Source organism: Diplotaxodon limnothrissa, linkage group LG16, assembly GCF_057381915.1.
Source record: "Diplotaxodon limnothrissa isolate DT_005_m linkage group LG16, D_limnothrissa_male_GT1.1, whole genome shotgun sequence".
In the NCBI taxonomy this organism is placed as follows: Eukaryota; Metazoa; Chordata; class Actinopteri; order Cichliformes; family Cichlidae; genus Diplotaxodon; species Diplotaxodon limnothrissa.
This window is the reverse complement of record NC_140611.1, coordinates 19,058,197-19,074,047: the sequence shown is the minus strand read 5'-3', so window position 1 is coordinate 19,074,047 and position 15,851 is coordinate 19,058,197. Positions and strand designations below refer to the sequence as shown.

The 15,851-nt window shown below is 40.0% G+C and overlaps 2 protein-coding genes across 2 annotated transcripts; one reads left to right on the top strand and one right to left on the bottom strand.

Moving 5' to 3' along the window:
• Positions 1 to 1,944: 1,944 nt before the first annotated feature.
• On the top strand, positions 1,945 to 3,213 carry pou3f3a (POU class 3 homeobox 3a). Its single transcript, XM_085374173.1, has one exon. It carries the CDS (start codon positions 1,945 to 1,947, stop codon positions 3,211 to 3,213), a length of 1,269 nt encoding a protein of 422 aa, XP_085230299.1.
• An 8,554-nt stretch (positions 3,214 to 11,767) lies between these two features.
• LOC146616020 (uncharacterized) lies at positions 11,768 to 14,022 on the bottom strand. Its single transcript, XM_085375141.1, is given in 4 exon segments — positions 11,768 to 11,821; positions 11,824 to 11,862; positions 11,964 to 12,802; positions 13,977 to 14,022. Coding segments are annotated over 4 exon segments (978 nt in total).
• Between the last annotated feature and the right edge of the window lie 1,829 nt (positions 14,023 to 15,851).

The window sequence follows — 15,851 nt, the reverse complement described above, 5'->3', positions numbered from 1 at the left end:
TTAAGAAAATTGCTCTGATATAGAAAGTTGGGTTATTGCCTGAATAAGTGTGTTATTGTGCTTTCTCTGCCACTAAATAGGAGGTTGCTGGAGTCTTAAAGGCTTGTTGCCCACCTACACCGTTTTACCAGTTTTGGTGCTAATTTTGTGAAATGATGCACAATTTAACAAAATAATTACATTTTTCTTAAATGTTTATATGATCCTATATGTGCATCACTCAGTCAGTTTATGATAAGCAGAATCTGCCTTGTTTTAATTCTCCTTTCAGAACTTCTGTGCACAACAGCCTAATCAGTATATAATCTTCTACCCATATTTACTTTAGCTGATAAAGTTTTTACTATCCTTTTTATACTGCTATGCGTGATTTTTTTTTAACGATTTAGTATATCCTGAAATCAGAAAAGTTTGGCACATGACTGCTGAACATAAGGCGAATCTAAATATTGTAACTCAGTTTATGTTGCTGCTTTGGGAATGGGGTCCTGTGAATACTTGTCGTTTACCTTTTGGACAAAATCCAAGATAAATCTGCTGAAAAACACAAATTAGCCGGAGGTTCACTGGCCCGCACCTGGCTCTTCTACCAGTCACAAACCACCATGTGTCTCAGTGGATGCCTTTCTCTCTCAAGGCCCGTAAATGTGAAGAAGGAAGCCCGTGGTAGAAAATCCCAAACGACACCTTCATTTAACAGCCCATCCATAAACTGACTCGGCATGGAAACGTCCCACTGAAACCGGATTGTTTTTTTGTCTTCGTTTTGGAACTGCTGGCAGGTTTTGTGCAGCTTTAGCGCTCGCCAGTGCGGAGCGTCACGCCACTGTGGCCTTCGCTTTACCATGTGAAAGGGAGAACGCATTAAGATGCAAGTGGCGTCCAAACCCCCTGTGTTCCCAAAGCCGACTTGAGTATCCTTGATTCAAGCCTCGACTGCTCTGTGTGATACTCGGAGATAAACGTGACGGATATTATTTTGTCAACTTAAGTGACTCAGAGCTGCTTAAATAATAATAATAATAATAATAATAATAATAATAATAATAATAATAATAATAATAATAATAACGTTAAGCATAATTATTTTCGCTTTTATTTTGTTAGTTCTAGGAAGAGGTTTGTTTTGTTGGATGACTTCCCAGCCTGTTTTTCTTCACATGCTTCACAGGCTATACTTTAGCGCGCAGTCAAACCATGTTTGGTCTATTTTTTTCGGCTTGATTGTAATTTTCTAGTAAATTGATGCTTTTTTTCTCCCTCAGGAAGAACTCTGTGCACCCGAGGCTCAACTGTGAGACACACCAACTCCTCTCTGCCTGTGCGTCCAATCAGCGGGAGCTCTGGAGAGCCTTTCTGTTGTAATTGGATGGAAATCGAGAGGAATACGCAGGCTTGGCACAACGTAAACACACGCTCGTCTCCTTCGCTCTGTAGAGGACGCACCGGGTAGAGCAGATGCAGTGAACTAAACAACCGATAGGACAGCAGACGCTTTAAAGGTTTTTTTTTTAGTCATTTAGTCTAACCCGAAGCGTTTATATCAGAGATGTGAATAGGCAAGCAGACTGCGTATCAACTCTTCAGTTTTCACGGTGCAAAGAAGGCTGTGTTTTTTTCATAGGCGACCATTAAGTCTGTGGATTACGCACGCCGGAGCTCCCGGGACAGAGAAAAGTTGTGAAACTATCGTTTTGCCGCACAGGAATACGTAAGAGAGCATGTTCTGCCACAATGGTTACAGCAAGCGCACGCTGCTTAACTGAAAATATAATGTACGTCTCAATGGAGTGATTTGGCACTTTCCCCCCACTAATTGGGCAAAAAAGAAAAAGAAAAGAAAACTCGTTTAGAGTGAAATAGACAGAATTTATTTATGGATTAGAGCAAAGACTATTTTAATTTTTTTTTACTCAAACACAAGAAAAGAGAAATAAAAGATATATGATTTGGGGGATGGCAACTGCCACTTCAAGCCCATACCTAGCCAGCAGCAGGATTTTATCCAGCCCGGTCCTTCACTCTGACCGGAGGGGTGGTGGTATGCAGTCTGGCGGCACCGCTGTGACCACAGTGTCTAGTGGATACAGAGGGGACCCTTCAGTGAAGATGGTGCAGAGCGACTTCATGCACGGAGCCATGGTAGCAAGCAACGGGGGGCACATGCTAAGCCATGCCCACCAGTGGGTGACATCGTTGCCTCATGCAGCAGCCGCAGCGGCCGCCGCTGCAGCGGCAGTAGCGGAGACCGGCTCTCCGTGGCCCCCGAGTTCCCAGCCACAGGATGTAAAGAGAAACGCCGGCAGGGACGACCTCCACTCGGGTTCTTCCCTTCACCACAGGTCTCCGCATCTAGGACCTCACCAGGCGCACACGGGAAGTTGGGGAGGCACCTCCACTGCGCACATCAGCATCACTGAGGGGGAGCAGCAGCAGCAACAGTCCCTCATTTACTCCCAGCCAGGAGGATTTACAGTCAACGGGATGCTGAGCTCACACACCGGGCAAAGCCTCATGCACTCGGGGCTGGTGCGCGGAGAATCACCTCGGCTGGACCACGGCAGCCACCATCACCACCAACACCATCATAATCATCACACGCACCATCACCAGCAACACGGTCTGGGCCACGAATCGCATTCAGACGAGGACACCCCTACGTCCGATGACTTGGAGCATTTCGCCAAACAGTTCAAACAGCGACGGATCAAGCTTGGTTTCACCCAGGCAGACGTGGGCTTAGCTCTGGGCACTCTGTACGGCAACGTGTTCTCACAGACCACCATCTGCAGATTTGAGGCGCTTCAGCTGAGCTTTAAGAACATGTGCAAGCTGAAACCTCTGCTGAACAAATGGCTGGAAGAGGCTGATTCCACCACTGGGAGCCCGACCAGCATCGATAAGATCGCCACCCAGGGCAGGAAGAGGAAAAAGCGCACTTCCATCGAGGTGAGCGTAAAAGGCGCACTGGAGAGCCACTTCCTCAAGTGTCCCAAACCTTCCGCACAGGAGATCAACTCTTTGGCGGACACTCTGCAGCTGGAGAAAGAGGTGGTCAGGGTCTGGTTCTGCAACCGCAGGCAGAAAGAGAAGCGCATGACGCCGCCGGGACTTCCGCGCACTCCAGAGGACGCATATTCACAAGTGGGTAGCATTGGACCTGACACACCGTCTCCCTCCATAGAGTGCAAGAGGTTGTTCAGCGATACGTGAAAGAGCCCCAAAATAACAGGGATGAAACACAAACAACAGCCTCTGTTTTATAAACATGGGTCTCAATGAAACCTTTGATTAACTTTTTATTCGCTACCATTGATCCAAAAAGTAGAATTGTTATCCAATGTTCATATCAGGACTGGACACATCACAACCGCCCTTTAGCCATCGTTATTTGGCATTTTTCTGCTCCCTGAAACAGCCTCTGGGACAAAAAATTATATTTCGGTCTAAATTAAATCTGAACAAAAAACAACTGAAAATTATTTAAAGGAAATGTTTGGTCACCAAAACCGGAGATATTCGAGCAGAAACAAGTTATTTCCATATCTTTGTACTGTAAAAATAATAGTTCCCTTGTGATGCTGCAGAAACTGATGTCCCACATGCTAGACTGAACTATAACCTACGTTTTTAATCAAACACACCGCTTTATCCAGTGTTGAGTTGTTTCTAATGAGCAATAATTTCTCTTCATTCAAACCTGTTTCTCACTTTGTGTTGTGTGTCGGTGGATTTTTTACATTTTTTTTTATTTTTTTGTGGCACAGTTTAAGGTTTCAACAAGCGATTTACAGTTATTCCAATATTTGTACTTTCCTTTAATCCTTTTCCATTTAGCAAACGGTCTCTTAAGGTTATGTACAAGTTTGCTGTGTATTGTGGTGATATGGACTATTTATTTATTTTTTGCCACTGTGTTTATTTTCATGGAATAGACCAATTATTTAATAAATTTGACATAAACCTTGTGTTAGATACCGGAGCGTTATTCTTAAGGGCCATGTGGACACACACACGCACAAAGAGAGACATGCATATATATATAAACACACAGAATCTCTTCATCAGAGTCATTTGAATTTGATATAATATACAATATATCCCATAAGAGATACAAAGAAGTCATAAAGGCAAAAAAAAAATTACATAGTCAGTCCATTTTGCTCAGGCGTCTCGTTATCATTGTTTTCATGTCTGTTTGGTAAATCATCTGTGAAAACTTCTGCCATTTTTCCCTGTTTATGACAATCTATAGAAAAGTGGCTTAATTGGTTCACTAAGAAATTATTTACCTGATGGACTAATAGTGAAAAAATAACCACACATCGCACCATAGCAGCTTAATTATTCTGTTGTTATTTAATTAATTCTTACATTGAGCATAAAACCTCCCAAAAATCTACCACATCATTTTGTTAAAGTGATGTTGATCCTGCAAATACCTGCTGAACCGATCACATAAGCCTGGTTTTAACATTTACGTGTGATTTTCTGCATATCAGTCCAGCCACAAACATCCTGTTGCAGCGCTGTGGACTGCAGCTCGATGGAACGCAGCCAATGGAGGTCGACTACCCCAGCTGGCAGTTCACCTCAGCAGCAGTTGCCAAGGTGACAGCGAGATGGAGTGACACAAGGCAGTGGATCTTTTGCCACAGATGATGGGTTTGGCAGATAGGCAGCAAGAAGCGCAGTACGCTGGCTGTGAAAAGCAATCTGTGTCTCTTCTGTCTGCTTCTGATCCACATAAGAATGACACACAGTACACACACACACACACACACACACACACACACAGACACTCACACACAAGCTGATGTTACATCAGTAATAAAGATAATCGGTACTCCTAGAAAAAGTGACCAAGAAGTGCAGTTGCAGTGAAACTTGGAGGAAGGTCAAAGGTCAGCTGCTGCAGTAGCTGTTGATAAACCAAGCAGAACTGTGAGAAATAAATGCAAACCTAGGAGTTAACGGATTACTATGAATGTTACACTTATTACAATGTGAATGTGTGCTCTGGTCCTCTCCACACCGGACACCCTGTCTTAAGAGAGCATGTACAAAGACATTTTTGGGACCTTTGTCACTCTTTGCGTCCTCACTGCATATTTGGCAGGATTTAAGGCACACTCTGACTTTGCTATTTGAAAAAACAAGAACTAGAAATGATTGGTTTGAATAACTTTTTCCAGGTCCGCCTATACAGCGATTGTCAAACTAGGTTAATTTTCAATCTTCAAAGAAGCTTAAGGAAAACAATAAGAGATGAATGGGATATTTTGGCTGTTTCACTTCCTGAGAAAGTTTTTATGAACACACATGAACCGTTCTGTTTTTACAGCAGTGTGTGAAAGTTTGTGAAACCTTGTGAAGTTTTTCTATAATTCAACACAAATAAAACCTAAAACATCTCAAAGTTTCTACTCAAGGGCCATGCAAGTGTCATATTAATGCCTCATATGTTTGAAATCTCGCGTTTCAAAGAAGTCTAAAACCTTCAAACAACATTTCTAAACATTTTCCCTTTTAATGCAATACTTTATTCTTATCAGAAGGTGGTGTAATGGATAAAAATGGCATTTATTGAACCAGGCAGGTTATCCAAGAAAACACTCTTATTTGCAGTAGTTACCCAGTAAAAGGTAAAGCGTGTTGATGAAATTGCGATTATGCCGAAAAAGAAATATTAAAAAAGGAAGCGTGTCTTCGGAAACAATACCCCAACTGGCGAAATGCCGCCCCCTTGTGGTGAAAGTAGTTTTTTTTTTCATTTGGCAGAGGGCAATTCCAAAAAGTCCCTTTTACATTTGTCTCCTTTATATAACTTGATAGTCTTGTGTAAACATCAGGTAACATATTAGTGGATATTTTTACAGAAATACAGAAAACATACTTTTATGCATCACCCCAACTGCTGTATTTTTGTGTATTTGCACTGTATATACAGCTTTTTGTACCATTTAAAAATATTGAACTATCATTATTTGTTTCATTAAATTATAATTATTTCCTATGGACTGTTTGTCAGCATCACGTCAGTAGAATACAACAGTTTAAAATATGCATACTGTTCTGCTACAAAAACCAATTACACCAAGGAAGTGCTTTTTATCCTTTCAGTTGCCACAGTAATATCACAAAAGCCACACATAAAGGTGGACAGGTGGTACCCTGCTTGCTCTTCGTATGGTTTTTAACATGATGTATCCCCACTGAGCTGCAAGCTCTCAGATGAAAATAGAGGTAGAATATAAGCTTCCAGGATTGCCGCGTGATCCCCTCAAAGCTTAGCGATGTAAAGATGGGAGATAAGGCTGGAATTGGGGGATAAAAAGCCCTTTAAAGGGTTTGTCATCACACAGTGCTAGGTGTCTACACTGAATATCAATGCTTGGATCTGAAGGTACATGCTGATGATGTTACAGTATCCTGACAGAACCCCAAACTCCTGAATCCACAGCTCAGCTCACACAAAAGTGCATCATTTACTTGCATTTGTGAGGGCATTATTCATCATTATAGCATTGTTTCCTGCATCTCTGAGCCATGGGCTGTGTGCAGTTGCAAGCTAAAGATGTTATTACCTCCCTCCAATAATAACAAGTAATATAATTGCTCATAATTGCTCTTAAAGCCTTGTCGGAGGTGCTTTACATGAAGCAATTACCATGAGATAATCCCCTCCTGTAATGGCTGTTGTTTGTGGCTCACAGTTTGGGCACAGTCACATACAGAATGCACACACCTGCTCATATCCAACAAAGTTTTAACCATTTTACTGTGGTTTACACATTCTCAGTCTCCCAGTGCTTAGTGTTAGCTATTTTAACAACGCAGCGATCAGTTACTGATTAAAGTCTAACACTGATTAACATGTAACTGGTGAAACACATGTAACACTTTCCTGGAATCAGGAGCAGCAGCGTGCCTGAATGAGAGGTGGCAAAATAAAAGAAGCACATTTTAGGTGTTTTGTTTGCACGAGAGTGTATTAAAAGTCTGGCTGCTTCCCCTCTAAATGGCTCAACATGGCTCTGTCAATATTGTTGCTCGTGTGGGTTTCTCTGCCTCCCCACTGAATATTCAGATTTGGACATTTTTCACTTTGCCTGTGTTTTCTTTTTTTCTTTTTTTGCCTGTGTGTGATTGATGGAGTACCGAAGTCTCTCAATCAGGAAGAAATTAAAGCAAACATCTGTGGAATAACGGATAGGGAAATGAATTCGCTCACCAGCGAGCTCTGTGATGTGTGGGTGCCACTGAACGTGACGAGCATGCATGTGCCAGATCGGTGGAGTGGAACTTGTTTGATGGGCATGTTCAACACATGGGCATGATGCCAATTTAGACAAGCATGCCCAGGAAAAGAGTATCAACCTCCATGCTGAGTGTGTGAATGTAAGTATGTGTGAATGTAATTTTACCAGGTTTATAATTTAAAAAAACAAACATTTACATGGATTAATGTTTGAATTAGCTCTGTGGGTGCTATTTTGCACTTCTGTCAGGGCACCATCGATGTTGCATCAAAGTAACATATGAGACTGTTACCATAAAGTCATACATGCTTACATCATTGTTATTAATGTTCCTATTGTTGTACAACCTTAAATACATGTGAAGTAAATGCCCAAGCTAAATCATAAATACCCACACATCCAGCACAAAATTCTTTCATCAACTAAAGCCCACCGGAGTGCAATGCTGCCATCTGCTGGACAAAATAAATAATGCATGCTCAGATCTTCTTTCAGACTTGAACACTGATGCAAACTAGTCAAACTGAACAACACAACCGAATACAGTTAATTTATTTTCGTGTATAAATTTTAATATGTACATTACAGATTATTTGATAAGAATTTTGACTTAAGTCAAGAGATTTTATGGATACAGCTTCACGGCAAGCAACTGCTATAAAATTCAAATGGCATCTCAAAAGAACATCATGAACATCCCTGGCCGCTGTGTCAGTGGGGATGGTGTTCACTCTGTGTTGTAGCGTCCTGATGACACCCAGTTTGTGCTCCAGTGGATGATGAGAGTCAAACCTTAGATACTGATCCGTATGTGTAGGTTTGGTTAGGCAGAAGAACAGCACATCAAAAAGGCCCTGAGTAAATGAGGTTATCCCAGCTGGACTTTTGTCAAAGCTGGAAAGGCACCTAAAGAAAGCTCCAGCCGATCCAGGAGAGAAGGACAACCGCTGCCCAAGCGAAAACCTGTAGTGATCTCGTATGTGTCAGGAGTATCGGAACAGTTGAGACGCATTTTTTCGAAACACCGGGTGTCTTTGGCTTTTAAACCCCAAAACACGCTGCGCCAAAAATTGGTCCACCCCAAGGATCGGGTCCCCCGACACAAACAGAGTAACATAGTGTACGCTGTTAAGTGCCAGGAGGATTGCCAGGATTTATACATTGGGGAAACCAAACAACCTCTAGCGAAGTGGATGGCACAACACAGAAGAGCTACCTCGTCAGGCCAGGACTCTGCAGTCTATTTACACCTACAGGCCAGTGGACACTCTTTCAAGAATGAGGATGTACACATCCTGACAGGGAGGAACGCTGGTTTGAGCGCAGAGTCAAGGAGGCCATTTACGTGAAAAGGGAAAGACCATCTCTGAATCGAGGAGGGGGCTTAAGGGTACATCTTTCACCATCTTACAATGCTGTGATTGCAGCCATTCCCCAACTCTCTGTGAATGGTACTCATGGCCTTTGGTCAGTGGGTTTTGGTCAGTAGTCATGAGAATTTGCATAATTATGATTAAGGAACTGACCTCACAGCACATTATTCCTTCAGTGGGCTGGTTTCAGTCATTATGCAAATGTACTGTTTATAAGATTGGGGAAACCTGCAGGCAGCTGAGACTGAAGAAGTCACTTGGATGAGTGACGAAACATTTCTCCCACAAAACGCTACGTCCAGATGAACAGAATCAACTTTTGGAGATATGATACATTTAATTTGAACAAGAAATTTTAAGTGCATCTGATAACATTTGGATAATTAAATGCAAATCAAAAGAATCATGTTGTACTAGCTGAATATCATAATGTTGATCTAACTAACCTTCTTGATTTAAATTGAGAAGACTAAATAAAACCTACTCAACCAAAACAAGCTCTACTTACTTTAAGAAATAACATGTTGTATTTACTCCACCCAGTTATGTCAACCGGTTCCACACAACTGGGTTAGTGAAATATAAAATGTATGATACATTTAATTTGAACAACAAATTTTAAGTAAATCTGATACTCACCCAAAACACGCTCGACTGAAACTTTAGGATTAAATCACTTTAACAGAATTGCAACTTACTCTATTTAAGTTTGGAAATTTAAAAAAATTGAACACAAGTTTATTCAGTTAACCTAACTTTAATAACACTTTGTGTAAAACTTGTTGAAGCACACTTTGAGCAATTCAAATGCTTCTAGATCTTTTTTCCTAAACAATCTTTACATATATTCAAGTGCATTTTAAGTGCAGGAAGACAAGATACAGAATGTCATGTTAAACTGAAATGATTAAAACTGGAAAGTGTTGTGATTCCAACATTTTTAACATTAACATGACTTAATTTAAACTTGATTGCACTGTTAGACTTTTCATCGCCACTTTACGGTAACATACTGGCGTCACTGTTGCCAGCGTCATACCGTGACGCCGTGTTACTGTAGCTTACTGTTCTGCAGGATGATACCGTTTTGTGCTGGTGTGGTATAATACTCTTGGACAAATTATGGTAACGCACCGTAGCCTTTTTTTACGGTATCTCACTGGCGACAGTGACGCCAGTGAGATACCGTTGTGTCGTAAATTACATCAACAAAGTAACATCATACTGTGATTAAGAAATTGGTATACTACCGTTTATTCACGGTATGTCACTGTAAGCCCGCTGCAAGGTAATAAACTGCAATATATTAACCAGTAACTTACCGTTATCACGCATCATCAGTACCAAAAATATTCATCTCTGCTAGAGGATACCGTGTCCCAACAGGCGGTCATTTACTGTTTAACAGGTCGTAATTTTACCGTAATTTCAGTTAACAGTAACATACTGTAAGAGACTGGAGGGTTCCAAAAAAATTGGATAGATAGATAGATAGATAGATAGACACAAAATATAATTCATGTGCTTTACACCACTTTATTTATTATCACTGATTTTTCCCTGCTGAAATACACATTTCCAAAATCAAAAACTGAAAACATTTTCATTGAGGAAGCACTTGTTTTTACTAAACCATATAATCCATTATTTTCTCAGATGGTTGTACAAACAATAACAATATTATGTCATATCCATATCATGGCAGACAACATATGCTCAAGTGTTGGGTTTTCTTAGTTATATTTTGTAGGGTCTTAAACCTACAGTGTGAAGTGCCGTGGCATTCATTTTGTTGGCACCATACAAATAAACTGAATTGTAATGAATATAATATCAAGCCCCACACTTCTGCCTTTATATACACTTTGTCCAAAATACTGGCTCACACCACCAAATCAATGCACAAAGCCAGGTCCACAAGGACATGGATGAGCGTGTGTGCTGTGAAGGAACTTGACTGACCTGCACTGAACCCTGATCTTGCTTTGTGGACTGAGTTCATTGATTTGTAGGGTGAGCCAATACATGTGACAATTAAAGTGTAAGTAGCTGAAATAATTTTTAACAAACGGGTAAAAGAAGGAAAAAAAAATCAAAACTATTGCACTCAAAAAACCTATTGGACAGAGACAGCGTCTTGCAAGATGGCAAGAGAGCTTGTCTTCATTGTTGTTCGTCTTGTGTAAATGTCCAGAAAGCATGGGCCATGGATCATCTGTGGAGACACAGGTAACAACACATTGGTCACTTAAATTATACAAGAAATTCACTAAAAATGGCAAAAACAGTTACCTAATTTGAAGTTCTCCACTCAAATTCAGTAAGCAATTGGAGGAAAGTAGTGACATGAGGGTTAATGTGAACAACCTTTCGCTTCACAGTGGTCCCAGTCCTTCTGCTTGTCCCAACCTTGGAGGTACATTTTGTTCCCTCTTCAGGGTTTATCCTTACAAAAAACCTTGCACACGCTGACTCCTGGTATTCCCGGTTCAATACATAGAATGAACCAAAGAAGACTGACATTGCATCAGCAAAGGTGTTCTCTTTGTCCAGCTCAACAATTACACGCCCCTCTGCACTCACCATCCAGCAGGTGGCGGTCATTGAACTTTGTCCTTAAATGTATGGCAACATATTGTCATTATGCAACATAAAATAATTTCAATACTTCACTTCTTCACACTGTCTAGATAGTCATAAAGCAAATAGCTACGTACTGTTAATTATTAATGGCTTTATGTACATAAGTCCGTTTTAACATATTATAATTGTACATAATTGGGAATTATTCTGCACATTAAACACACCTAACAAAGAGTCAGCCCAGTTAAATTACCAGAGATGAATCAACTGTATGGTTATTTTGGAGTTCATAGTTTGTGCTGCTGTTAAACTTTACAGTATTGACTTCAGTATTTCTGCTGTTGGTGTAGCTAGACTACTACGTTGATCAGTAATATGTAATGTGAAATTTGATAATGTTACTTTGCTGGATTCACTGAGACACATGTCCAACAACCTTGGTTTATAAAGGAAATTACAGAAATTTGAGCTAACAATACAGAGACTGGATACCTGTGTCCACGAAAAGCTCCTGTGCCAAACAGAAATTTTAATATGGTCTAATCAGCTCTATTTCATGAATGACTTCTTACCAAGCATAATCAGCCTTGGGGTGATGGGCAGGTTGCTCTCTGCTATACCAGGGACATCCTGGTAGATGTTTCCTGCCAGAAAAAGGACCAAGACATTTTATGTAACAAATAAAAAAATATAACAGGACAGCAAGCAACAGCATTAAACATAGAGCTGTATGAAAAAAGCTTACATCTGCTAAGACAAAGAGGGAGTCTTCATCTTCCTTGTAATACTTCATCATGAGAAGTATGGCTGCTGTGCCAACCTTGTTGTTGGTCAAAACTCCCTCACTTTCTATCTGCTGGATGAGTGTCCTTATACCAAGGTTCCATTTGAGCTTCTGGGTGGAGAAATAGTTAACAATCCTTCTGCCTTTGGTTAGGAGGGCCTGACCTAAGCGCTCACTGATATCGATGCCTGTGAGTTTGTAAAAGTGGTTCGAAAGACCTTTCTGAGTAAACAAGAATGGCCACTGCTCCTGAATTTCAGCTACTGAAAGTGAGGGACAACTGTTGATAAGCTGCCGCTGAGAAATATATGTGAGGCACATGAAGTCATCCACATCAAGTCTCTCCACAGCTCCAGGTCCTTCTGAATTAAAAATTGTTAACAAGATGTGTTTCTTTTCCTCTAAAGAAGCTGGCGTTTCCCCCTCAGGAAGTTCAACTGGCTGCCAATTTATACAGCCATAGCTATCCACAAGGCATCTAACTTTTTTATGTGAGGTTGCATTACTGTTGGGACTGCAGTCTTCCTCATTCCTGGTTCTCTTTGTTTGACGAAGTCTATGTGTTGTATTATCTCGATTAACATGTTCAACTGTAGATTTGATGCTTCTTAGTAGTGAATAATGTCCACAACCCAGTCTTTCTCCCTTTTCAGTAAAATCTGCAAATGTTTGAGGGTATCTGTTTACAATGATCTTAGCAACCTCTTCACAAGATGCACGTTTAGGGTTTCTGCAGTTAACTTGCATGGCCTCCACAACAATTCTAACCATACTTCTGTCCTCTGGATGACCTCTGTCTCCTCTTGTGATTGCATGCGACAGTTGGAGTGGAAATCATTCCCAAGCTCCAGAGTAATGGTGTCATTGGTCTGCCATCTAAAAAAAAGAGAGATGGTGTTAGATTCAGTGTCTACTTTTGTTACAGCTGCAAAGATGCTGAAATTCCTCTATGATGCTCTGTATAGTGCTGGTTGGCAAGAGCATTTTAGCCTGCATTTTTAAATGACACAAAGTCAACTGTCTTCTAATAGATTAACTGTGTCCTGTCCTTGTATTATGGCAAATCCCCCAATTTCTTGTTGCCTTGACTGCTGAACTGTCTACTTGTGTTTTCGAGCAACCTTCAAATGGACATAATACTTTCCCCCCATCTTTGATATGAAATCTGAGAGGGGCACAAAGAGCTGTGAAGTTTTGTGCAGCATACCCACATCCAGGAACTTGACAGCCGAGGTCACCAGTGAACTTATAAAACTCCTCCTTAGTGGTCTCCCTTTTTGTTCTGTGATTCCTAGGCATATGTGAATGAAGGCAGAAAATGTTCTGAAAGTGGCAGGACAGTTTCAGTTCCACAAGAAAGCCAATAGTTAGCTACATGTTTGTGGCTTTTAACATGCAAACTGAACAATATATATTTGCATGCACTGAAGCCACAAAATTTAGAAATACACATAGTTGCAAAAAGTTCAGTGACCAATTATCTTTCCTAAATGACATATGCAATGCAAAAAGTAAGAGTATTGTCAATAGGGACCAATTCCCAGTTTTTACACGATCAAAATCATTCACAAAAGGCTTCAATAAACAGAAAATGAGAGACAAGAGAGCAGTGCACAAAAATGAAAAGATATTTGAGCTCGACTCTTTAATGGGTTTAACATGACTTAGTCAGCACTCCGCACCGTACAGGTAGTACAAGCACACCTGAAAACACTGACCAGCTAACAGCTTTAAGCATTTGGGCGCAACCTCGGTAGTTCACCGATTCACCTGTTGCAAACGACCAAGTTTCTATCAAGTCTCATAAATCCATCGGCAACTATTACCTAACTAGTCTTTTGAGTCTCCACATTCATAGATATTGACATTTTGTCTTAGCATTTGAATGAAAATATCCTGGTAGCTTGAAAGTCAAAACAAACAGTACTAAGAACGCATTTCTGACTTCTCTCGAATAGTGAAAAAAACACTTACCTTCAGACTGATTAGCTGGTGTCAATCCAACTTTAATGTGTCCCATGTCAGTCCATTTTAGGGAAAAAGTGTTAAGTGGTTTCATTTAATTTTGAGATACTCCCGCATGGACGATCAATTTGGAGTCTAGCAGAGTTATCACGAATAGCATACGATCTTCAGATATAATCCAATCAACCTTGCATTTAACCCGATTGAACATCCAGTTACCTCTGACTACTTCTAAGTTGCACATGTTAACGGTCTATTCATCAATAGTTGATGGTCATGTTGTTCTCCTGCTTTGCAGCTTTGTTTGAGTCTGAATTGCGGCTTAAACGTGCAAAACTTGAGAAGCAGATCAAGTTTCTTCTTGTTGTTATTTAATGGTGGTTGGCAACCAGCGAAAGGAGCATTAACCACTTGAGCAATATTTTCTATCCCCATTGTTGTTTTGAAAGTGAATACCCGACGTGTGCGTCATACGTCACGTTGTACGTCAGGTGAAGGTGTGGTGTCGGCTATCGCGCCTGTCGCATTACAAAGCTTTAAAAACGTAACAATCGCTTTAAAAAAAAAACAACCCAACGCGCTAAACATGAACAAACATAAACACCCGTGTTACATTATCACGTATATCCAGGACATCTCTTCTGAACCAAGACGAAGTGGTGCTACAAAGGAATTATTTCTTTAGGAGAGTGCATTTAATAGCAGTCTGGCCTGCCACAAAATGCACCGCTAAAAATACAGTTTCTGCTTGTCCCAGAATTTATTAATTTTGAGAGTGAAGTTGTAGTACTGATGCTGGTTAGTGGTGTAAGTTTCATGGATGTGACACCTTAACTTGAGTAAAATGACGACCAGAGCATATTATTAGGTTAGTTCACTGTAGTTAGGCAGAGGTGTCTTAAAAAGTACCACCTTATACAAAACAAATGAAGGTCCAGTATAAGAAAGAATAAGAAGAGAAAAAAGGAACACCCTGCTAAATGAAGTCATTTTTAAACATTACTCCAAATGTAGCCATTAGTTTTTGTTGCTGGCCATACAAAAAATAAGTATACTTCAATTATATTTCCCAAGTATACCTTACCTAGTATGTATACTAATAATGCTTCTTGGGATTATATTGCCCCCCGTTTTAGTACATAACAGTATTCTTGAAATTAACTTTTAGATGTACTTTTTGTTCACCATAAATGTACTAGCATAATGTCATAATGTCTACAAGAGTATAATTAAATATACTCGACTCTATCACAATACTAACCTTACAGTATTAATAATGTTTCACATTGTTTGAATAAACAAATACATTTATTAATATATGAGGTTCCATTCAGTTCAAGGAATTAAATTTTAGTGTGGCTGCAACTTACTCCTTAAGATAAAAATCATGCTGTATATTGTAGTTTATATGTTATGCTACTTTCACAGTGAATCGCATTTTATAGTAATACACTCTGAATGAGGATTTAAGTAATTACTCTTAGATCTACAGTAGAAAACAACAGAAATCCAGATGGTGTAATAGTATAATCTCAGTAACATCACCAATTGTTACATTTGCTGTATTTTACAGCTGTTTCCATGAGTACGGTGAGTTACCGTAAAAATAATGTAATCTCATGGAATTTTCCCACAATTACATGCAAATTACAATATTAAACTGCTAACATCCTTTAGAGTTTTTTAATGTTGATTTTGCAGTACTAAGCTATGGAAATTACTGCAAAGGCTAACAGTGTGGGCTACAATGAAAAGCTCGCAATACAGCCCTGCAAACAGCAGGTAGAAATTACTTTCGTGTCATTTTTTCCATATTTAGATAAATAACCATTGCTTCAAAACTTAAACTGAAGTCCAAAGTTAGGAGCAGCCTTTTTCAGTGTA

What these genes read in the sequence shown, in the direction of transcription:
- pou3f3a (XM_085374173.1), top strand. Translation starts at nt 1,945, where the DNA reads ATGATTTGGGGGATGGCAACTGCCACTTCAAGCCCATACCTAGCCAGC.